Source organism: Bombina bombina, chromosome 2 (genome assembly GCF_027579735.1).
Source record: "Bombina bombina isolate aBomBom1 chromosome 2, aBomBom1.pri, whole genome shotgun sequence".
Lineage (NCBI taxonomy): Eukaryota > Metazoa > Chordata > Amphibia > Anura > Bombinatoridae > Bombina > Bombina bombina.
This window is the reverse complement of record NC_069500.1, coordinates 486185940-486211660: the sequence shown is the minus strand read 5'-3', so window position 1 is coordinate 486211660 and position 25721 is coordinate 486185940. Positions and strand designations below refer to the sequence as shown.

Below are 25721 nucleotides of genomic sequence, written 5' to 3'. Positions count from 1 at the left end.
GCACGAGCACGTTTTTGAGGCTGGCCGCGTCCGTAGCACCGCTGGTATCGAGAGTTGCATTTGCGTTAAATTTGCTCTACGCTCCTTTTTTGGAGCCTAACGCAGCATTTTTTTGAACTCTCGATACCAGAGTTAATTTTATGGTGCGGCCAGAAAAAAGCCCGCGTAGCGTTAACAGCCCATCTACGCCAAACTCCAAATCTAGGCCTTAATATGGCTAAGTTGTATAGCCGGGCTTGTCCCATTTGGCAGATGCGGTAACTAACCTTTCCATTTTTGCTTTTAAATATTAGCTGTGAGCTTGCTAGCGAGTGCAGGGTTTTCTCTGTGTGTTTTATATATATATCCCACTGGGAATTGTACACCGTATCAGCAACTAAATATCTGCCAGGGTGCAATGTCAAAGCAAATATCCAGAAATTCCAAAAAAGACAGCACTCATGGTCTTGAATTTTTTTTAAACTTTTAATCATCAAGGGGTTAAAAATAGGGGATTAGCATGACGTTTCAATGCCGTACTGGCATCTTTATCAAATGCCCCAATGTGATGTCCCAAGGAAAGCTGATGCACCTTCTCTGGAGCAAGACTCTTTACACTTGGGGCATTTGATAAAGATGCCAGTACGGCATTGAAACGTCATGCTAATCCCCTATTTTTAACCCCTTGATGATTAAAAGTTTAAAAAAAAATTCAAGACCAGTGAGTGCTGTCTTTTTTTGGAATTTCTGGATATTTGCTTTGACATTGCACCCTGGCAGATATTTAGTTGCTGATACGGTGTACAATTCCCAGTGGGATATATATATATAAACACACAGAGAAAACCCTGCACTCGCTAGCAAGCTCACAGCTAAGATTTAAAAGCAAAAATGGAAAGGTTAGTTACCGCATCTGGCCAAATGGGACAAGCCCAGGCTATACAACTTAGCCATATTAAGGCCTAGATTTGGAGTTTGGCGGTAGATGGGCTGTTAACGCTACGCGGGCTTTTTTCTGGCCGCACCATAAAATTAACTCTGGTATCGAGAGTTCAAAAAAATGCTGCGTTAGGCTCCAAAAAAGGAGCGTAGAGCATATTTAACGCAAATGCAACTCTCGATACCAGCGGTGCTTACGGACGCGGCCAGCCTCAAAAACGTGCTCGTGCACGATTCTCCATAGGAAACAATGGGGGCTGTTTGAGCTGAAAAAAAACCTAACACCTGCAAAAAAAGCAGCGTTCAGCTCCTAACGCAGCCCCATTGTTTCCTATGGGGAAACACTTCCTACGTCTGCACCTAACACTCTAACATGTACCCCAAGTCTAAACACCCCTAACCTTACACTTATTAACCCCTAATCTGCCGTCCCCGCTATCGCTGACCCCTGCATTATATTATTAACCCCTAATCTTCCGCTCCGTAAACCGCCGCAACTTACATTATCCCTATGTACCCCTAATCTGCTGCCCCTAACACCGCCGACCCCTATATTATATTTATTAACCCCTAACCTGCCCCCACAACGTCGCCGCCAGCTACTTACAATAATTAACCCCTAATCTGCCGACCGCAAAGCGCCGCCACCTACGTTATCCTTATGTACCCCTAATCTGCTGCCCCTAAACACCCGCCGACCCCTATATTATATTTATTAACCCCTAATCCTGCCCCCTCAACGTCGCCGACACCTGCCTACACTTATTAACCCCTAATCTGCCGAGCGGACCACACCGCTACTATAATAAAGTTATTAACCCCTAATCCGCCTCACTAACCCTATCATAAATAGTATTAACCCCTAATCTGCCCTCCCTAACATCGCCGACACCTACTTCAATTATTAACCCCTAATCTGACGACCGGAGCTCACCGCTACTATAATAAATGGATTAACCCCTAAAGCTAAGTCTAACCCTAACACTAACACCCCCCTAATTTAAATATAATTTAAATCTAACAAAATTAATTAACTCTTATTAAATAAATTATTCCTATTTAAAGCTAAATACTTACCTGTAAAATTAATCCTAATATAGCTACACTTATAAATTATAATTATATTGTAGCTATTTTAGGATTAATATTTATTTTACAGGCAACTTTGTAATTATTTTAACCAGGTTCAATAGCTATTAAATAGTTAAGAACTATTTAATAGTTACCTAGTTAAAAATAATAACAAAATTACCTGTAAAATAAGTCCTAACCTAAGTTATAATTAAACCTAACACTACCCTATCAATAAATTAATTAAATAAAATACCTACAATTACCTACAATAAAACCTAACACTACACTATCAATAAATAAATTAAATACAATTTCTACAAATAACTACAATTACATAAACTAACTAAAGTACAAAAAATAAAAAAGAACTAAGTTACAAAAAATAAAAAATATTTACAAACATAAGAAAAATATTACAACAATTTAAAACTAATTACACCTACTCTAAGCCCCCTAATAAAATAACAAAGACCCCCAAAATAAAAAAATGCCCTACCCTATTCTAAATTAATACATTTAAAAGCTCTTTTACCTTACCAGCCCTGAACAGGGCCCTTTGCGGGGCATGCCCCAAGAAATACAGCTCTTTTGCCTGTAAAAAAAAACATACAATACCCCCCCCCCAACATTACAACCCACCACCCACATACCCCTAATCTAACCCAAAACCCCCCTTAAATAAACCTAACACTAAGCCCCTGAAGATCATCCTACCTTGTCTTCACCATACCAGGTTCACCGATCGGTCCAGAAGAGCTCCTCCGATGTCCTGATCCAAGCCCAAGCGGGGGGCTGAAGAGGTCCATGATCCGGCTGAAGTCTTCATCCAAGCGGGCCAGAAGAGGTCTTCCATCCGATTGAAGTCTTCATCCAAGCGGCATCCATCCGGAGTGAAGCGGCAGCATCCTGAAGGCCTCCACCGCGGAACATCCATCCTGGCCGACGACTGAACGACGAATGACGGTTCCTTTAAATGACGTCACCCAAGATGGCGTCCCTCGAATTCCGATTGGCTGATAGGATTCTATCAGCCAATCGGAATTAAGGTAGGAATATTCTGATTGGCTGATGGAATCAGCCAATCAGAATCAAGTTCAATCCGATTGGCTGATTGGATCAGCCAATCGGATTGAACTTGATTCTGATTGGCTGATTCCATCAGCCAATCAGAATATTCCTACCTTAATTCCGATTGGCTGATAGAATCCTATCAGCCAATCGGAATTCGAGGGACGCCATCTTGGGTGACGTCATTTAAAGGAACCATCATTCGTCGTTCAGTCGTCGGCCAGGATGGATGTTCCGCGGTGGAGGTCTTCAGGATGCTGCCGCTTCGCTCCGGATGGATGCCGCTTGGATTGGATCAGCCAATCGGATTGAACTTGATTCTGATTGGCTGATTCCATCAGCCAATCAGAATATTCCTACCTTAATTCCGATTGGCTGATAGAATCCTATCAGCCAATCGGAATTCGAGGGACGCCATCTTGGGTGACGTCATTTAAAGGAACCGTCATTCGTCGTTCAGTCGTCGGCCAGGATGGATGTTCCGCGGTGGAGGTCTTCAGGATGCTGCCGCTTCACTCCGGATGGATGCCGCTTGGATGAAGACTTCAATCGGATGGAAGAACTCTTCTGGCCCGCTTGGATGAAGACTTCAGCCGGATCATGGACCTCTTCAGCCCCCCGCTTGGGCTTGGATCAGGACATCGGAGGAGCTCTTCTGGACCGATCGGTGAACCTGGTATGGTGAAGACAAGGTAGGATGATCTTCAGGGGCTTAGTGTTAGGTTTATTTAAGGAGGGTTTGGGTTAGATTAGGGGTATGTGGGTGGTGGGTTGTAATGTTGGGGGGGGGTATTGTATGTTTTTTTTTTACAGGCAAAAGAGCTGTATTTCTTGGGGCATGCCCCGCAAAGGGCCCTGTTCAGGGCTGGTAAGGTAAAAGAGCTTTTAAATTTATTAATTTAGAATAGGGTAGGGCATTTTTTTATTTTGGGGGTCTTTGTTATTTTATTAGGGGGCTTAGAGTAGGTGTAATTAGTTTAAAATTGTTGTAATATTTTTCTTATGTTTGTAAATATTTTTTTATTTTTTGTAACTTAGTTCTTTTTTATTTTTTGTACTTTAGTTAGTTTATGTAATTGTAGTTATTTGTAGAAATTGTATTTAATTTATTTATTGATAGTGTAGTGTTAGGTTTTATTGTAGGTAATTGTAGGTATTTTATTTAATTAATTTATTGATAGGGTAGTGTTAGGTTTAATTATAACTTAGGTTAGGACTTATTTTACAGGTAATTTTGTTATTATTTTAACTAGGTAACTATTAAATAGTTCTTAACTATTTAATAGCTATTGTACCTGGTTAAAATAATTACAAAGTTGCCTGTAAAATAAATATTAATCCTAAAATAGCTACAATATAATTATAATTTATAGTGTAGCTATATTAGGATTAATTTTACAGGTAAGTATTTAGCTTTAAATAGGAATAATTTATTTAATAAGAGTTAATTAATTTCGTTAGATTTAAATTATATTTAAATTAGGGGGGTGTTAGTGTTAGGGTTAGACTTAACTTTAGGGGTTAATCCATTTATTATAGTAGCGATGAGCTCCGGTCGTCAGATTAGGGGTTAATAATTGAAGTTAGGTGTCGGCGATGTTAGGGAGGGCAGATTAGGGGTTAATACTATTTATGATAGGGTTAGTGAGGCGGATTAGGGGTTAATAACTTTATTATAGTAGCGGTGTGGTCCGCTCGGCAGATTAGGGGTTAATAAGTGTAGGCAGGTGTCGGTGACGTTGAGGGGGGCAGATTAGGGGTTAATAAATATAATATAGGGGTCGGCGGTGTTAGGGGCAGCAGATTAGGGGTACATAAGGATAACGTAGGTGGCGGCGCTTTGCGTTCGGCAGATTAGGGGTTAATTATTGTAAGTAGCTTGCGGCGACGTTGTGGGGGGCAGGTTAGGGGTTAATAAATATAATACAGGGGTCGGCGGTGTTAGGGGCAGCAGATTAGGGGTACATAAGTATAACGTAGGTGGCGGTCGGCAGATTAGGGGTTAAAAAAATTTAATCGAGTTGCGGCGATGTGGGGGGACCTCAGTTTAGGGGTACATAGGTAGTTTATGGGTGTTAGTGTACTTTAGGGTACAGTAGTTAAGAGCTTTATGAACCGGCGTTAGCCCAGAAATCTCTTAACTCCTGCTTTTTTTCCTGCGGCTGGAGTTTTGTCGTTAGAGCTCTAACGCTCACTTCAGAAACGACTCTAAATACCGGAGTTAGAAAAATCCCATTGAAAAGATAGGATACGCAATTGACGTAAGGAGATCTGCGGTATGGAAAAGTCGCGGCTCAAAAGTGAGCGTTAGACCCTATTTTGAGTGACTCCAAATACCGGCGGTAGCCTAAAACCAGCGTTAGGAGCCTCTAACGCTGGTTTTCACGGCTAACGCCAAACTCTAAATCTAGGCCTAAGTATGTAGCAACTCTTAATTTGCAATATATCAAATATACAGTAGTTTAGCTACAATTCTTTGCAGGATTTTTCCTATAGGCTGAGAACACGCACAGAAAAAATTCAGATTTCAACAGTAAAAAACTTTTACATAGCTATCGCATCCAGCTTTGCAGTTAACATTACTACAGTCTTAATAGCAACATATATTTATCCAGCAAAGTCCAAATTCTTCTGTTTGGGTCTCATCTGTTGATTTATCTATAATGTCCAGACCCCTTTTCTCTTCTTATTCTTTTCCTATCTTTCTTGCCTCTCGCTACCTTTTTACCGTATGAGGCTTCACACTTTCCCCATTATGTAAAGAGTTAATATCCCATATATGAGGGGTTATATATCGAGTTGCCCAGGTAATATTACAAGGGTACTTTATAGCATAAAGAGGCAACAGCGCCTCAATTGATGTATAATATTCTATGTCCCTTATGAGAGGGGTTGTATATCCATTGGTGCTTATAGTTCCACCATTGCAGTGTACAAAGTTTTCCTTTTAACCCCCAGTAGGAGCTGCTCAAGGGACTAGTTAATATAGATATATAAACAGCGTTAAGGCCTCTTTATATCCCAGAACTACGTATATGACTTAAAAACAGAGTCTCCTTCTGCGCGCCCACAGATAGCTTCAGGAAACAAGGCTAGTAAAGCCCATCCATAGGCATATACACCCGCCTTACCTTCACCCTGGGTTCTCAGGGACTTACTCTGGCGGGTTCCTTCACCCGGGGTACAGCAGGGACTTACACCACAAAGTTCCTTCACCCTGCAGGGCACCTCTCAGGGCATATACAATTAGCTGCGTCTCAGCCCTCCCAGCTGGTCTGCCTACCCCGATGGGGGATGACACTGTAGTCAAGAAGCGTGCACGCCTGCACCACCTGTGCCGGAAGAGCGTTCAAAAGCGACTTCTGCAGGCCTAACCCCGGTACCTGACGTAGAATTTAGTCAGCTATACGTCGGTCTGGCAAGCTGCCAGCCACAGCTGTAGCTGTATCCTCCCACCTGTGCATAGAGGGGAATCAAAAAGAGGCGTCTGGATGTGCTGTGCCGCGGCTATCCGGCAAATTGCCCAAGCGTAAACTTCCGCTCGCCGGGTCCCACGACTGTGGGGCTTCAGCTTATCCGGGCCGGTCAATAGAATCTTGGCCAAGGAAACAGGCGATACGACGATTCCTGTAATAACGCCGTGCTGTGAGAGAGCGTGTCCCAACCGAACATGCACAATGTGCGCTTGCTCCACCCACCGTATGGTCTGGACCGGAAGTCCTCCACTCTAATTCAAGTTTATCTTGGTTTTATCGGACCACAGGACATGGTTCCAGTAATCCATGTCCTTAGTCTGCTTGTCTTTAGCAAATCTGTTTGCAGGCTTTCTTGTGCATCATCTTTAGAAGAGGCTTCCTTCTGGGATGACAGCCATGCAGACCAATTTGATGCAGCGTATGGTCTGAGCGCTGACAGGCTGACCCCCCCACCCCTTCAACCTCTGCAGCAATGCTGGCAGCACTCATACGTCTATTTCCCAAAGATAACCTCTGGATATGACGCTGAGCACGTGCACTCAACTTCTTTGTTCGACCATGGCGGGGCCTGTTCTGAGTGGAACCTCTCCTGTAAAACTGCTGTATGGTCTTGCCCACCGTGCTGCAGCTCAGCTTCAGGGTCTTGGCAATCTTCTTATAGCCTAGGCCATCTTTATGTAGAGCAACAATTCTTTTTTTCCGATGCTCAGAGTTCTTTGCCATGAGGTGCCGTGTTGAACTCCCAGTGACCAGTATGAGAGAGTGCGAGAGCGATAACACCAAATTTAACACACCTGCTCCCCATTCACACCTGAGACCTTGTAACACTAACGAGTCACATGACACCGGGGAGGGAAAATGGCTAATTGGGCCCAATTTGGACATTTCCACTTAGGAGTGTACTTACTTTTGTTGCCAATGGTTTAGACATTAATGGCTGTGTGTTGAGTTATTTTGAGGGGACAGCAAATTTACACTGTTATACAGGCTGTACACTCACTACTTTACATTGTAGCTTAGTGTCATTTCTTTAGTGTTGTCACATGAAAATATATAATAAAATATTTACAAAAATGTGAGGGGTGTACTCACTTTTTTGAGATACTGTATATATTTACATACATATACACTCGATTTTCTTGCTGGCTCTCAAATGTGATATAAATTAAGCAATCATTTTGTAAATAAACGGCTAGATTACGAGTTTTGCATTAAGGTAAAAAAGCAGCGTTATCAGGTCCTAACACTGCTTTTTTACGCCCGCTGGTATTACGAGTCTTGCAGATATAGGTGTACCGCACACTTTTTTGGCCTGAACACAAAGCAACTTACGTAAATTTCGTAAAGGCTTTTTTCAATGGGACTTTCATAGCGCCGGTATTATGAGTTTGTTCTGGGAGGCCAAAAAGTGAGCGGTACACCCTCTAACGCCAAGATTCCTAATGCATTTTAAAGTCAGTAGTTGTGAGTTTTACGCTACAAAGCTGTAGCATTAAACTCATAACTAAAGTGCTAAAAAGTGCACTAACACCCATAAACTACCTATTAACCCCTAAACGGAGGCCCTCCCGCATCGTAAACACTAAAATAACATTATTAACCCCTAATCTGCCGCTCCCGACATCTCCGCAACTAGAATAAACATATTAACCCCTGAACCGCCGCACTCCCGCCTCGCAAACACTAGTTAAATATTATTAACCCCTAACATTGCCGCCACCTACATTATACTTATTAACCCCTAATCTGATACTCCGGACATCGCCGCCACCTACATTATACCTATTAACCCCTAATCTGCTGCCCCCAACATCGCCGCCACCTACCTACATTTATTAACCCCTAATCTGCTGTTCCCACCGTAGCCGCCACTATTCTAAATTTATTAACCCTTTAAACCTAAGTCTAACCCTAACACCCCCTAACAAGTATAATTAAAATAAATCTAAATAAAATTAATATTATTAACTAAATTATTCCTATTTAAAACTAAATACTTACCTATAAAATAAACCCTAAGCTAGCTACAATATAACTAATAGTTACATTGTAGCTAGCTTAGGGTTTATTTTTATTTCACAGGCAAGTTTGTATTTATTTTAACTAGGTAGAATAGTTATTAATTAGTTATTAACTATTTACTAACTACCTAGCTAAAATAAATACAAATGTACCTGTAAAATAAAACCTAACCTAAGTTACAATAACACCTAACACTACACTATAATTAAATAAATTACATACAATTTGCTAAATTAAATTAAATTAGCTAAAGTACAAAAAAAACACAGTAAATTACAGAAAATAATAAACAAATTACAAGATATTTAAACTAATTACACCTAATCTAAGAGCCCTATCAAAATAAAAAATCCCCCCCCAAAATAAAAAAAAAAACCCTAGCCTAAACTAAACTTTTGCGGGGCATTGTCCCAAAGAAATCAGCCAATAGGATTTTTTCAACCTTAATTCTGATTGGCTGATAGAATTCTATCAGCCAATCGGAATCTAAGGGACGTCATCTGGGATGACGTCACTTAAAGGTACCTTCATTCGTTGAGTAGTCGTCGTTGGAAGAGAATGTCTTGAAGATGGACCCGCTCCGCGTCGGAAGGATGAAGATAGAAGATACCGTCTGGGTGAAGACTTCTGCCCGTCTGGAGGACCACTTCTGCCCGCTTTGTTGAGGACATCTTTCCGCTTGGATGAAGACTTCTCCCGGTAAGTGAATCTTCGGGGGTTAGTATTAGGATTTTTTAAGGGTGTATTGGGTGGGTTTTATTTTTAGGTTAGGGCTTTGGGCTGCAATAGCGCTAAATGCCCTTTTAAGGGCAATGCCCATCCAAATGCCCTTTTCAGGGCAATGGGGAGCTTAGGTTTTTTTAGTTAGAGATTTATTTGGGGGGTTTGGTTGTGTGGGTGGTGGGTTTTACTGTTAGGGCTGGGGGGGTTGTGTGTATTTTTTTGTTACAGGTAAAAGAGCTGATTTCTTGGGGGCAATGCCCTGCAAAAGGCCCTTTTAAAGGCTATTGGTAGTTTAGGTTAGGCTAGGTTTTTTTTTTATTTTGGGTGGGCTTTTTTATTTTGATAGGGCTATTAGATTAGGTGTAATTAGTTTAAAGATCTTGTAATTTGTTTTTTATTTTCTGTAATTTAGTGTTTATTTTTTTGTAATTTAGCTAATTGTATTTGATTTATTTAATTGTATTTCATTTAGGAAATTTATTTAATTGTAGTGTAGTGTTAGATGTTAGTGTAACTTAGGTTAGGTTTTATTTTACAGGTAAATTTGTATTTATTTTAGCTAGGTAGTTAGTAAATAGTTAATAACTATTTAGTAACTATTCTACTTAGTTAAAATAAATACAAACTTGCCTGTAAAATAAAAATAAACCCTAAGCTAGATACAATGTAACTATTAGTTATATTGTAGCTAGCTTAGGGTTTATTTTACAGGTAAGTATTTAGTTTTAAATAGGAATAATTTAGTTAATGATAGTAATTTTATTTAGATTTATTTAAATTATATTTAAGTTAGGGGGGGTTGGGGTTAGGGTTAGACTTAGGTTTAGGGGTTAATAAATTTAGAATAGTGGCAGCGACGTTGGGGGCGGCAGATTAGGGGTTAATAAATGTAGGTAGGTTGCTGCGACATTGGGGGAGGGAGATTAGGGGTTAATAAATATAATGTAGTTGTCGGCGATGTTGGGGGCAGCAGATTAGGGGTTAATAAGTATAATGTAGGTGGTGGCGATGTCCGGAGCGGCAGATTAGGGGTTAATAAATATAATGTAGGTGGCAGCGATGTCGGGGTCGGCAGATTAGAGGTTAATAAGTGTAAGATTAGGGGTGTTTAGACTCGGGGTTCATAAAATGTGTTTCCCCATTGGAATCAATGGGGCTGCGTTACTGAGTTTTACGCTGCTTTTTTGCAGGTGTTAGACTTTTTCTCAGCCGGCTCTCCCCATTGATGTCTATGGGGAAATCGTGCACGAGCACGTACAACCAGCTCACCGCTGACTTAAGCAGTGCTGGTATTGGAGTGCGGTATGGAGCACAATTTTGCTCTATGCTCACTTCTTGCCTGTTAATGACGGGTTTGTAAATACCTGTAATACCAGCGCTGTAGGAAAGTGAGCGGTGACAATAACGTGCAAGTTAGCAACGCACCCCTCATAACGCAAAACTCGTAATCTAGACGAAAGATAGGGTGTCTTGAGTGTAAAATTACCCAGAGGGATGATTTACATAAGGAGCAGTGTGTCAGTGTAATATAGAATAGAGAGCTTTACATACATCATTATCCTGTGTATTATGGCAGATGAGAATACTGAGCAGCATTATGTGGTGTTAAGTTTCCTCAGTGAAGCTGTGTAACAATATGAAATATTGTGCTATACAGATTTGTTAACTACTGTTGAACTTTAAAAATACTAGGGCAGTGTTTCATAGTCTTGTCCAGCATCAGTGGTTGCGGTATGCAGTGCTGTGTAGTAGCGCTCAGTACATTATTGTGCAGTATTGATACCTACAGACAGACAGACACCTGCAGGGGTCATGTTTATCTAGATAATGCTCCAGAGTGTCCCAGCCTCCTCCAACTCGCACCATTACATGACTACGCAGTACCTATGAGGAAAGAAAAAAGGAAAAAATGATTGGTGGGTGGATGCTGCTGGTCATCAGGTCAGAGTACAGTGAGAGAAGAGGCCTGGCCAGAGGACAATCACAGGGGGCCAGAGGGTAAGCATTTGCAGCCTTGTAATGGTTTAGATAGTAAATACTGACAAGGCCTACGCATGGTTTTAGAAATAACTCGCCGGCTACAACAATACGAAGCTGGTCTACAAATGTAACACAGGGTATATGTAGGAAAAGGAGCGCAGGCACTGATAAATATGAGGCAAGCTAAAGCGCTTGAGGAAAAACTTGTCAAATTGCAGCAAAGTAAAGGGCAGCAGATGGAGAAAAAGGTGATCAGGACAGACAAACTGGGCAGCGGAAGAAAAGAGGGAGCAAAAGATTCAGAGGCACAAGCTGGAAGGACACAAGCATTAGGGACAATAAATAACACAGGGCAGGGGATGGAGGGCTGAAAAGGGAAACTATATGGCAGAAAGCAGACATTGTACACTTTACACAGTAAAATAGAACAATGCAGTTTGTAGCCCTTAAAGCAGTAACTGTCTACTCGCCCACCCCATATAATCCATTATCTCACCCACAGCAGATTAACCAGCCGTGAGGGTAATAGAAGGGTAACGTATTCACTAGCGCTAATGTAATTGCTGCTGGTTACTCGTCACCGCTATAAACTCTACTAAACAGAAAACAAAAAGCGAGGCGGTCACAGAGTCACCAGAAGCAAACGGGGACAGAACAACACAGGTGAAGAATATCCTGACAGTAACAATGCAACAGTAATGTATTTAAATTAGACGTCTATTAGACGTCTATTTCAATATCAATGTAGGAGCCATCAAATATTGTGGAACAGTACTGACTAAAAGATGAAAAGCGAGAGTGAATGCAGAACAGACGGAGATTAATAATGCACACATAGGTCTCCTGTTACACATTGGTTTCATTTACAGGAAACTTCAGCCAGGAAGGATAAAGTGTATTAACCCTTTTAGTTCCCAGTAGTGTAATACACAGAACGACTTGCCAGCAGTCTCTATAGACAGCACTGTATATAATAATACAATGTGTGCAAGCATGCTGCATGACTAAATGATGTATGTTAGCCCCTGCTGTGTTAGGTCTCACATGCTAATTTGAGAGTGTCAGTATTGACGTTACTGTTTATTTAATAAAGCTGAAGGGCAAACTAAATATTCATCAAACAAAGATTAATATAAGCAGCAGAATTAATGTAGAAAATAAATATAGGGGAAAATATATTTATTGAACCAATGAGAGCAGCACACATGGCCTAGGGTATATGTTCCACATACACAGGCAGTTTGCAGTGGTGAGAAGCAAAAGAAAGAAAGACCACACACAACAAGCCTATTTTACTACATTGTACTTTACAGCTGACACTGCTTCATAAAGGCCTCATAATAAAATAAATAGCACCTCCCACCAGTCATATATAAAATGCCTCCTACCTACATTTGCACATGAAAACTATTTTCCCCTCTAGGAGTCAAGGCAACCAATGTTTAAAAATACCACTTATGGAAACAAAAATGTATCTGCATCCTTTATAAGCACAACCATTCAGCTAGATATATGCCATTACTTTGTCTTGCACCTTTGATAATGTCAGACAATGTGGCTCCTTAATGTATCTGTTTTGACCCACAAGATCTTCCTCAATTTTCTTTCCCTAATATCTTAGTTCACTCTAAGTTCCCATTTGCTGCATAAAGAAGAATTATCAGCTCTAAATACTAAAAAAAAAACTCCCTGACTTATACACATACAGAAGTGAAAGGTCTGATAAAAACCAGTGGAGTCCAGCACAGACTACAGCTTTACCCAACAGCCATCTACTTTTGTCCAAGACAGACTACTCTTTTTTTATTTTATTACTTGTTATTGAAAGGTTTATGCAAATATAAGAGATAAACAGATACAAAAAAGATATACACCAGTTTACTCAGGCTACCAAAAAAGTTATACCGCCCATTTTATTTGCCTGGCTGTTAAGAAGTAGTAGCAGAGGTCAGGTCGAAAACGTCTCCTCCGCTTTGGACAGCACCATCAAGGTAAGGTCCTGCAAGGTCAGTAATCTGATTTGCAAAGGGGAAGCATGGACTGGGGTTCTGGTCTGATGTAGGTATTTAGCTCACATAAATTTATTAAGGACTGTAAAGGGTTGCCCAATTGTGAGTGGGATTGACTCGCTCCTAGAGAGACTTTCAAAGTGGCTTGATGCCATCTTACAGCCCATTGTCAACATTTTACTTTCATACACTAGGAACTCCAAACATATTCTGAATCTTTTGGCAGAGTTGAACTGGGAAGACAAATATACTTTGATTACAGTGGATGCAGTCTCCCTGTATTCCTCTATACCACACTCTAAGGGCATTCTTGCTGTAAAGTATTTCCTTCACACAAGTACTGATTACACCTCTGAATTTCAATTTTACATTTTTCATGTTTTCGAATTACTACTTACCCATAACTTTTTCTCTTTTGAAGGACAGTACTATCTCCAAAGATGCGGCACTGCCATGGGGGCAAAATTCGCCCCCTCATATGCTAATTTATACCTTGGCAGATGGGAATTGGATAGCATCTTTGGAGATACAAACCCCTTCAGGTCATATATACATTTTTACAAAAGATATATAGATGACCTACTTTTGATCTGGTCTGGCCCTTCCATCCAGATATTGGCCTTTGTAGAATGGCTTAATGTAAATGATCTGAACCTGAGTTTTACCCACACTTCTAATCCCACTAGCATAGATTATCTTGATCTATGCTTGGTGGGAAACATGGATGGCTCTATTGTGACCAAGGTCTATCGCAAGCCAATTTCGGGTAACACCCTCCTGCACGCTTTCAGCTGCCACCCAAAAAATACATCATATACTGTGGCCAAAGGTCAATTTATGAGGTTAAAAAGGAATTGTAGTAAGCAGGAGGATTATGTGCAGGAGGCGAAATTGCTAGAGATCAGACTAAAACAGAGACAGTATGCCCGTAGCCACATTACAGAGGCCAAGAACAAAGTTAATTTACTCTCGAGAGACTCTATGCTACAGGACAAACCTAAACACAATGTTGGTGATTTTAAGGGAGTATATTTTGTGACGAGCTATAGTGCTCAATACTCGAAAATCTGCAGCATTCTGAAAAGAAATTTTCCACTTTTGGCTGCAGACGATAAACTCACCAACGCTGTCAAAGAAGGCATCAGGTGCTCATATAAGAAATGCCCTACTCTGGCTTCAATCCTATCCCCGACTCAACTTAGGAAGACAACCACACATGCTAGCTCATGGCTTCAACATTTAGTAATGTTTAAATGTGGCCATAAGAAATGCAAACCTTGTTACTATGTCCAGATCATCTCTGAATTTAGATCGACAGTGAATGACCAAACTTATCCAATCAAGACTTGTCTAAATTGCACTAGCACCAATGTTGTTTACCTTATCACCTGCATTAAATGCAATGTCCAATACGTGGGGCTCACCTCAAAGGACATTAATTCCAGGATAAGGGAACATATTTCCACTATCTCTAGGGGTACAGCTACCACTCCCCTAGTGCAACATTTTGCCACCAAACATGACAGTAGTCTTGACTCCTTCAGATGGGCTGCCATTGAAAAAGCTAAGGTTCCAACCAGATGGGGGAATGTGGAGAGTGTGTTGGCTAAACGTGAAGTCTACTGGATTTTCCAATTAAGAACCAGACTTCCATTTGGTCTTAACTCTAAGTATGACCTTATACATTTCTGGGAGAAATTACTCACAGGGTCGTTCTTTATCTTTATCTAGTTTGGTCAGCACTCTCTCCACTTCTTCATTGCTCACTATGTATTATAATATATTTTATTGTATTTATATTGTATATATGTTTTATATATGTGTGCTCCTTTATACAGTACAATACAGTATAATACTGTTGAGTTTCATTTTTCTGGTTCCAGCTTATATGTACATTTACCTAGTAGAGGGTATGGTTCTAATTGAACATTTTAGTTACGGCTATTTCTTTTTTACCTTATTGTATTTCATGCTATATGTACATATTAAGCTCATGACATGGTTCTCAGTCCCCACAATTATATACTCATTCATTTATTTATTTGTCTATCTGCATCTATTTACTTCCTCTTTGAATACACATTGTTACAGTGTTGTAGCATAGGTATTATGGGGTTAATACCTTGGTCAGGTTGTAGTTAAGGGCGTGTTCAGTTTACTGGGTTTCACAACCTATTAGATTGATCGTTAACCTTTTTAAAGATGTCTCACCTGTGTGGCACCATAGGCTATGATTACGGCTCTTTGCCGAAACATGTAAGCCATTGGTGCCACGCTCTCACTACCCAGCTTAAACTTCAGATTTTTACTTCACCACTGTGTGTCCTGGGACGTCATACTTGTCTCTTTTTGTGGTAGGTATTTAGCTCACATACATTTAGTAAGGACTGGGATCTGATGTGGGCTAGGTTGTATGGCTCCCAAAGTGAGCTGATCTGCTTTTAAATGTCAATTCCTATTTTTGGCCCCAGCCTAGTAATGATAGAAGAGCAACAGGGGCCCAGGACCTGGACAAGCAGGAAAAGAAGAGAGCTTTCAACTAACTAAATAAAGTCTCAGACTGTTTCCACTGTCCAAACTACATGGGCTAACACTTATGTGAGCCACAAAATAAATCTGTAAGTTGAAAAATTAACTGTAAATTATACTTATTTTAATGTCTTGGCTCATTTGCTAAAGCCATATTCCCTGTTAAATAATTATTCACCTTTAAATGGGACAAAATGAACCCTAAAGCTCCATCTTTTTCAGTTGGATGCCTGGTAAATGTCTGTTAATATTGTCTCACCCTACCATAAGGTCTATTATAGCAGTAACTACAAGAGCAGACAAAAAAAAATATAATGAAAAAAAAATAATAATAATGAGACTAAGGAACTCATGCTGCAAAACAAATGTGGAAACCAACACAATGCCGAACCTTTCAGCCATGTTTGGCATTTGCCAAAGTAAAGACGTCCAACTTTTATTACAGAAAAGTATTAGGTGAAATCTACCAGCACTGCTTTGCACTTGTATTTAAAATATACTTCAACTGCCCAAGTCATGCAAATTGCCTTTGTGGAATGAGACTTTCGCTTCTATGAAACACGCACTTTTTTTAAATATATCTTTATTTAGCACTTAACTCTACATACAGAACTCTAAATACACAGAATCAAAGTGCAGCAAATCTATACAGAGGTGACATCTGCATGTTAGTCAAGTATTTTTAAAATGATAAACACCAATAAACTACACCCACCTTTGAACATAACAAAATTCCCTCAACCATTCAAGTCTAAGAACAGTATATATGCCCATGTGTCTAGTAAGAAAGCTAAGGTTATACAAAGGATGAAACTATAATAAAGACTGCAAAATAAAAAATGTAGTGTGGGGTGGGTGGAATCCCACAGAGAGAAGACCTTATCACAAAACAACACCCAAATCAAGAAACTTGTCATTAGTTCAATATCCATCTTCCAGCAATTTGTTCTTTAAAGGGACACTGTACCCAAAAATTTTCTTTCGTGATTCAGATTGAGCATGAAATTTTAAGCAACTTTCTAATTTACTCCTATTATCAAATTTTCTTCATTCTCTTGGTATCTTTATTTGAAATGCAAGAATGTAAGTTTAGATGCCGGCCCATTTTTGGTGAACAACCTGGGTTGTCCTTGCTGATTGGTGGATAAATTCATCCACCAATAAAAAAGTGCTGTCCAGAGTACTGAAACAAAAAAAAAGCTTAGATGCCTTCTTTTTCAAATAATGATAGCAAAAGAACAAAGAAAAATTGATAATAGGAGTAAATGAGAAAATTGCTTACAATTGCATGCTCTTTCTGAATTACAAAAGAAAAAATTTGGGTACAGTGTCCCTTTAAGTACAAATTCAGAACAGTCACTTTTATTTACTTATTGGCCAAGATGAGATAAACTATCACTGGGAAATCAGTTTTGCCAAGTGTACATAATTTGTTCTGTGCACACAGAACATCAAGACGCCCATTAATCTTGTCCAGTCAAGATAGATATAGAGACAGCCAGTGCCATCCAATGCACAAAGCCATTTCCCATTTAGGAATCACCCGAGAAACATTATATTGATATTTAAGACACTGGTTGGAGATTCCTTTATTTCTGATGAAAAATCAAATTGGAAAAGCAAAAGCACAGAGCCTTTAGTTCAGCTACCAGTCTAGCTGACGTAATAAATGCTGACCACAAATGCTTTGAAGAGACTAACTGTTCCTGTGCCACCAAGTATTGACTTTTACAGACTAGTTGACATTCTTCCGCACCAGCAATAAACGCTCCTGGTTTCCCCCGGTGGTGTTTGGCTCAGCCTCTCTGCTGCTCCCACTGTCCTTAGTAGCATAACCCACAAACAAGACAAAAATATCTTCACTGTGAAATTCCACATAAATGCTTCCTGTAAAGGCTGTAAGAGAAAAACCAATAAAGCTTCAAGTAGCAGAGGTAAATCCCATGCAGGCAGCAAAGATTTGCATCTGCTCTTGAACCTTCATGTAATGAGACCCCCTAAGAATCCATCAGGAAATCTGAAGATACAATGTCAGCAACAGAATTGAATGACCTCCCATATAACTACATCCCTGCTGTTATGTAGGTCACCTTGCATACAAGTGGTGAAGAACAGATGCCAATTGTCTTTCTGTAAATATTATAATGCCATATATTATATATATCAACCTAAGAATATATATATAATGATCACAACTCACAGTGTTCAGGTCAGCTTTAGTGTACAATTTGTTACATGTACGGCAAGTATCATCCTGAGCCACTACAAGAAGCATTGTTTAAATTCAACCTATCAAAATATATCTTGAGCTCAGTAAAGAAAATTCAGCAACATAATATTTTTTTCATATCCCAGAAAAAAATCCCCAACAAAGGGCTAAATTACAAGTGGCATGCTTTTGTACACAATTGATAAGGGGTATATTGCGGCTCTTTGTGTGCGTCGGACATAGCGTGTGTATTACGAGTTGAAAGTAAATGATGAGAACAAATTTGATGATAAAAGTAAATTGGAACGTTGTTTTACATTGCATGCCCTATCTGAATAGTTAATGTTTAATTTTGACTAGACTGTCCCTTTAAATTCAATTGCGCTCAAGCAGGGACAGTCTAGTCAAAATTAAACGTTAACGATTCAGATAGGGCATGCAATGTTAAACAACGTTCCAATTTACTTTTATCATCAAATTTGCGTTGTTCTCTTGGTATTCTTTGTTGAAAGCTAAACCTAGGTAGGCTCATATGTTAATTTCTAAGCACTTGAAGGCCGCCTCTTATCCCAGTGCATTTTGACATTTTTTATGTATAGATAGTGACACGTGAAAACTCTGCAACAAAATGTGTATTCAAAATGTACAGTATATTTGAATTAACATTTTAATAAACAAGGTTGTACAAAATAGTGTGTGTGTTGTTCTCTAAGGCCCTTTGGTTATATGTATATTACCTTGATCTGCACATAGGGACTTCCATGAGCCCTCACTCAAATAAATGCACAATTATTTGCAACCGAGTAATCACTATTACCATAGTGATCACCTGGTTACTAAAAGCTATGGGTGAGATTACATATACAGCGCAGGCTTCAGCGCAAGCGCTGAAACCTGCACCACCCGTAATTTCACCTCGTACATTGGTGTATTAAATATACCCCGCCAGCAGTACATATAGTGCCGTAAGTTGGATAAACTAGCGATGTCCAGAAATGAGCGTAAATACAAATTTCTAAAGTCGCCAGTGATTTACGGCACTTTAGAAATTGCCGGCGCCTAAGAAAAAAAAAAAAAAAAATTCAAATCTCCCGAAAAAGTCTAACCCGCTCCCAAAAATAAACCCTATATCCGCCATCAAACCCATATTGCAACTAAAAATAAAAGTATTAACCCCTAAACCGACAACCCCCAACACAATAAGCCTAATTAACTATAAACCCCTAATCCGCATTAATCCACATCGCAAAATCCCTATTAAAAATATTAACCCCTAATCCGCCATTAACCCACATTGCAACAAACCTTATAAATCTATTAACCCCTAATTCGCCAAACCCACACAACGCAATAATCCTATTAAAACTATTAACCCCTAAACCGCCAAACCCACACAACGCAAATAAATAATTAAATTACTAAGCCCCCTAACCTAACACCCCCTAAATTAATCCCAATTACCTAAATTAAAAAAATACTAAGCTACAAACAATTAAAATAAAAAAGCTAACATTACTTAAAAAAAAAAAATTTAATCTTATTACAAAAAATAAAAAAATCTAACATTACAGAAAATAATAAACAAAATTATCCAAAATTAAAAAAATTAAACCTAATCCCTATGAAAATAAAAAGCCCCCCCCCGCAAAAAAACATCCCCTAATCTAATGCTAAACTACCAATAGCCCTTAAAAGGGCCTTTTATATGGCATTGCCCTAAGTTAAACAGTATTTTTTAAGGAAAAGAGCTAAGTCCCCCCCTCTAATAGTAAAACCCCTCACCCACCAAACCCCCCAAAATAAAAAAACCTAACACTAAAAAAACCTAAGCTACCAATTGCCCCTAAAGATGCATTTGTATGGGCATTCAGCTCTTTTAAGAGTGCCCATTAAAACCCTAATCTAAAAAAATATTTTTTGAAAAAAAGCCTAAGTCTAACGCCCAAATAGGTACTCACTGTTCCTGAAGACCAGCGGAGAAGGTCCTGTTCCAGGCGGTGAAGTCTTCTTCCAAGCGGCCGACATCTTCTTCCAAGCGGGGACCTCTTCTATCTTCATACAGGACCGCGAAACTGAAGACCGGTGACCGCGGAACTGAAGACTGGCGACCGCGGAACTGAAGACCGGCGACTGCGGAACCATGGAGCGTGTAGGATCCTCTTCGTACGATCACCGCCATACACTGAATAGCCAATAGGATGAGAGCTACTGAAATCCTATTGGCTGATTTGAACAGCCAATAGGATTTCAGTAGCTTTCATCCTATTGGCTGATTTGAATTTGAAGAATCAAATCAGCCAATAGGGATGCAAGGGACGCCATATTTAATCGTGTACCTTAAATTCAATCCTCAGTTTGCGGCAGTGATCATACAAAGAGGATCTCCAGGCTCCTTGGTCGCCAGTCTTCAGTTCCACGGTCGCCGTTCTTTAGTTCCGCTGTCGCCGGTCTTCAGTTCAGGTTTTCTAACTATATTTAAAAATTGAGCAAAGCAATGAAAAAATTAAGATGAGGCAAGACAATCCCCCCCCCCCATATCCACCAGACGTTGCCGCAGTTTAAAGACTCTGCTCCTTTAAAGAGTGACTTATGAGGTACAAGTTGTGCGCGCTATAATAAACTGATGGCACTTTTTCAAGGGATAAAAGGTGGCAGCATTGTTCTTAGAAGTCTGTTAAACATTTCATCGGACTAAAAGTCTTCTTCCTATGACTGGCTCTACTCTCATAACAAATATATATCATGCTGGTCTACACTAAACCGATCAATAGAAATGAGAAAAGAAGATGACCAACATTATCTATTCAAACAGTAAATATCTGACCAGTAACACATAGGATATGATTACACATCAGTTACTGGCTACAGCTAGGCTAGGGAGATTGTTGTTGTCTCTACCAGGGTACAAATAGAACATACTCTCTCTGTGCAAAGAAAATCACAAAGACAAGGGCGCCTCCTTGTGTGATATAGTTTGGACAAATGTAAAAATAGGTGAATACAGATTTTATACTCACAAGTAAAGCAGCACTCTGTTGTGCTTATAGAGGCAGACTGGGAGTTCACAGTGTCCCAGTTCACTGACCAAGGCAGTGCAACAAATCACTCCAGGGTAGATTTCAATCAAGCTCAGGCTCTCAGCAAAGAGTTAAAATACCATAGTTTAATGGTGCAGTAAAATACAATATAAAATGTCACAAATGTGACCGTAACAATGGATAAACAAGCAACTAGTTTCTCAGATCTCTGTCTGTTTCCTCCAGTCCATGAGTCCATGTCTCATTTTTTCTGTAATTGTCACTATTATTTTGTCTTTATACATTATTATCTGATCATTTTATATTATTTTTAAGTGTTTATTGTTTTTACTATACTTCAGTATTATCCTACAGATTGTTGTAATACATCTATATTTATATTAGGCCTTGGTTGGCCTTTTTTAAATTATATTTTTAAAAATTATATATTTCTTCTAGCGCCAGCGAGTTACGCTTGCATAGTGTAACAGGTATTTCTACAAATAGAACATTATGCAGTCCATAGTATCTGGATGCGAAATATACATAGAAATACTGATTTAAGATAGAGATTTTGAACAATGATACCTATAGATTAGCTTCCCAATCTTACCTAGAGCACAGCTAAAGGGTGCAGGTTTTCTAAGTAGCTGCGCATGTTGTAAAAGCCGTTATAGGAAACTTGCAACCTTATGCTTTGGTCTGAGGAGATCAGTCATTTAGCTATGGCTTTCTACCATTTAAGCACAACTCTAATGAACATGGCCCAGTTTAACAACTCAGTATTTGGCAGGTGAAGCCATTGTCTCTGAATCTAGAGTTTATTCTCTGTTTACTACTCTACTAAATATACATGGCATAAATAGCTTGATCATGGAAAAACTTCAGTCAAAAGAAAAGCAGTGATCACTACAAAACAAACAGAAGAGATGGACTATATTAAGGTATGTAATATATATATCTTATGTCAGAATATTAGTTTCACAATTTTTGTATCTAAACTTTACAAAATGTACAGTACTCCATTGTAGCGGCATGGTTATATATCACACACACACACAAAAATCACCAAAAAGAGACTCTTCCAAGTGCAGCAAAAATATTGTATAGATTCCTTACAATCATGTATCAGAAAATCAGGCAAATACTTGTCTCACTTAGAACTCTTACCCGTACAAAGATGAGGGTGTTACTATCCCCAACTTGATACTTCCCTTCTGAGACTTTGATCATCGGGAACTGAGAGGGACACTGGCAAAACCCCAATATTTCACGAACCTATGAGAGAAGATAAAGTTTATCAACCTGTTATGCAACACACGTTAGAGAGCGGAAACACAGAAGACGGCAATGCTGGGTGTGAAAAAAGTAGTGAATATATTTCAAGACAAAAGTGGAAGCTAAAACAGAGATTTTCTTTGAAATGATGAATGAGAATTAAAGGGACAGTAAACACAAAATAGATTTTTCTGGGGGCCCGATTATCTAAAGATTCTATAAGAATGCTCACCAGTACTTCCAGTTCCCTGGTGGAATTCTCAGAAGCCATTTTTTACACTGAAAACAGGGTGTCTCACTAAGGGGCTATACTGCATTTTTGCATGGAGGAAATGCATACATTACAAAAGTGCACAATGAAAAACAAAATTTATGGTTACCTGATAAATTTCTTTCTTTACGGACATGGAGAGTCCATGACGTCATTCCAATTACTAGTGGAAATATCACTCCTGGCCAGCAGGAAGAGACAAAGAGCACCACAGAAAAGTTGTTAAGTGTCACTTCCCTTACTCATAACCTCCAGATTATTCAGCCGAAGGGAAATGGAAAAAGAAGATAACACAAAGGTGTAGAGGTGCCTGAGGTTTAGAAAAAAATAACTGTCTAAATTACAGGGTGGGGTCATGGACTCTCCATGTCCGGAAAGAAAGAAATTTATCAGGTAAACATAAATTTTGTTTTCTTTCCTAAGACATGGAGAGTCCACAATGTCATTCCAATTACTAGTGGGAACCAATACCCAAGCTAGAGGACACGGAATGAATAGGGAGGGAGAACAAGACAGGCAGACCTAAACAGAAGGCACCACCGCTTGAAGAACCTTTCTCCCAAAAGAGGCCTCAGCCAAGGCAAAAGTATCAAATTTGGAACATTTGGAAAAAGTATGCAGAGAGGACCAAGTAGCAGCCTTGAAAATCTGTTCCACAGAAGCTTAATTTTTGAAAGCCCAAGAAGACGAGACAGCCCTAGTGGAATGAGCTGTAATTCTCTTAGGAGGCTGCTGTCCAGCAGTCTCATAAGAAAAACGAATCATACTTCTCAACCAGAGGAAAAGAGAAATAGCAGTAGCCTTCTGACCTTTACGCTTTCCAGAGAAACAAACAAACAGGGCAGAAGACTGGCGAAAATCCTTAGTAACCTGTAGGTAGAATTTGAGAGCACGCACAACATCCAAGTTATGCAACAGACGTTCCTTATGAGAAAAAAGATTAGGACAGAGAGAAGGAACAACAATTTCCTGATTAATATTTCTATCAGAAACCACCTTAGGGAGAAACCCCAATTTAGTGCGAAGGACCGCCTTATCTGCATGAAAAATAAGATAAGGGGAATCACACTGTAAAGCCGAGAGTTCAGAAACTCTCCGAGCAGAAGAGATAGCAACAAGAAACAAAACCTTCCAGGATAAAAGTTTAATATACGGTGACACAAACCTGCTCAACGGAGCGCTCCTGAGGTCTTTAGTTAGCGAATCAATATTACTATATAGGCACAGATAGAGAAAGGGTGTGGGGACCGTGTCCTTTACAGAGGTATATTCCCAGTTGATACTCTCAGGCGGCAACTGCTCTTCCCGGTGCGTCTGCATACGCATCCATAGCATAAATTGTATCCAAGAGTGAGAAAAGAAAGTAGCGCTCCAAGCCCAAAAGTATAAAATTCAGCTTTATTCCAAAAATAATTTAAAACCATACAAAAGTAAAAAGCGGTCAGCACAAAAATTGTGCAAAAAACAAGTATAAGAACAGGTGCAAAACAGCAAACGTTTTGTGCTCTAACACACTTGATCACTGCTAGTTTGTGCACCTGTTCAGCTCTCCATTTATAGCCAATGCTCTTAAAGTAACATAACACATTTTAAACACCTGAAATTTGCTAGTGTGTAACGGAGCCTATGACAAGAAACCTTTACTTCATAATCAACATTATGTAACCTAATTAGTAACAGATTATAGGAGAACATATATTGTAGGATATCAGTATATAATATTGTCAATGCTCATTAGGGGGAGTATTCCATGGTGAAACAATCAGATGTTCATTTATAAATAAGCTGTACTCATAAGGATACCTTCTAAATTCAATAAAGACTCTATAATTATATTTAACAAATATAATTATAGAGTCTGTATTGAATTTAGAAGGTATCCTTATGAGTACAGCTTATTTTACAATATATGTTCTCCTATAATCTGTTACTGATTAGGTTACATAATATTGATTATGAAGTAAATGTTTCTTGTCATAGGCTCCGTTACATACTAGCAAATTTCAGGTTGTTAAAATTTGTTATGTTACTTTAAGAGCATTGGCTATAAATTGAGAGCTGAACAGGTGCACAAACTAGCAGTGATCAAGTGCGTGAGAGCACGAAACGTTTGCACCTGTTCTTACACTTGTTTTTTGCACATTTTTTGTGCTGACCGCTTTTTACTTTTGTATGGTTTTAAATTATTTTTGGAATAAAGCTGAATTTTATACTTTTGGGCTTGGAGCGCTACTTTCTTTTCTCACTCTTGGATACAATAAAAGTTTAATATATATGGAGTGCATTGGCTCAAATGGAGCCTGCTGCAAAACTTTAAGAACAAGGTTAAGGCTCCAAGGAGGAGCAACAGGTATAAGCACAGGCCTGATTCTAACCAGGGCCTGACAAAAAGATTGACCATCTGGCACATTCGTCAGACGCCTATGTAAAAGAATAGATAGAGCAGAAATCTGACCCTTCAGAGAACTGACTGACAACCCTTTCTCCAGACCTTCCTGGAGAAAAGACAAAAATCTAGGAATCCTGACCCTACTCCAAGAATAGCCCTTTGATTCAGACCAATAAAGGTATTTACGCCATGGTAAATTTTACGAGTAACAGGCTTATGAGCCTGGATCATGGTCTAAATGACCGACTCAGAAAACCCACGCTTAGCCAGAACTAAGCGTTCAATCTCCAAGTAGTCAGAGAAATGAGATTTGGATGGAGGAAAGGACCCTGAGTTAGAAGGTCCTTCCTCAGAGGTAACCTCCAAGGAGGAAGAGATGACATCTTCACTAGGTCTGCATACCAAATCCTGCAAGGCCATGCAGGAGCTACTAGAATTACAGATGCTCTCTCCTGTTTGATACGAGCAATGACTTGTGGAAGGAGTGCAAACGGAGGAAACAGGTATGTCAGACCGAAATCCCAAGGAACCGCCAGAGCATCTATCAGAGCGGCTTGCAAATCTCTTGACCTTGAACTATACATTGGAAGCTTGGCGTTCTGAAGAGACACCATCAGATCCAATTTTGGCACCCCCCACTTGAGGGTTAGCCTGGAGAACACTTCTGCATGGAGAGCCCACTCCCCGGGATGAAATGTCTGTCTGCTCAGGAAATCCGCCTCCCAGTTGTCCACTCCTGGGATGTGGATGGCAGATAG

General features: G+C 39.6%; 1 protein-coding gene across 1 annotated transcript in view; it reads right to left on the bottom strand.

Annotated features, from left to right (window-relative positions):
* Positions 1–10876: 10876 nt before the first annotated feature.
* The window catches only part of GAS2L1 (growth arrest specific 2 like 1), a 34050-nt gene continuing 19205 nt past the window's right edge, over positions 10877–25721 (bottom strand). Inside the window, exons 3-5 of the mRNA XM_053699836.1 lie at positions 22196–22303; positions 11069–11165; positions 10877–10905 (exon numbers count right to left, since the gene is read on the bottom strand). Of these exons, the coding sequence (XP_053555811.1) occupies positions 10877–10905; positions 11069–11165; positions 22196–22303 (234 nt within the window). The remainder of the gene's footprint in view (positions 10906–11068; positions 11166–22195; positions 22304–25721) is intronic.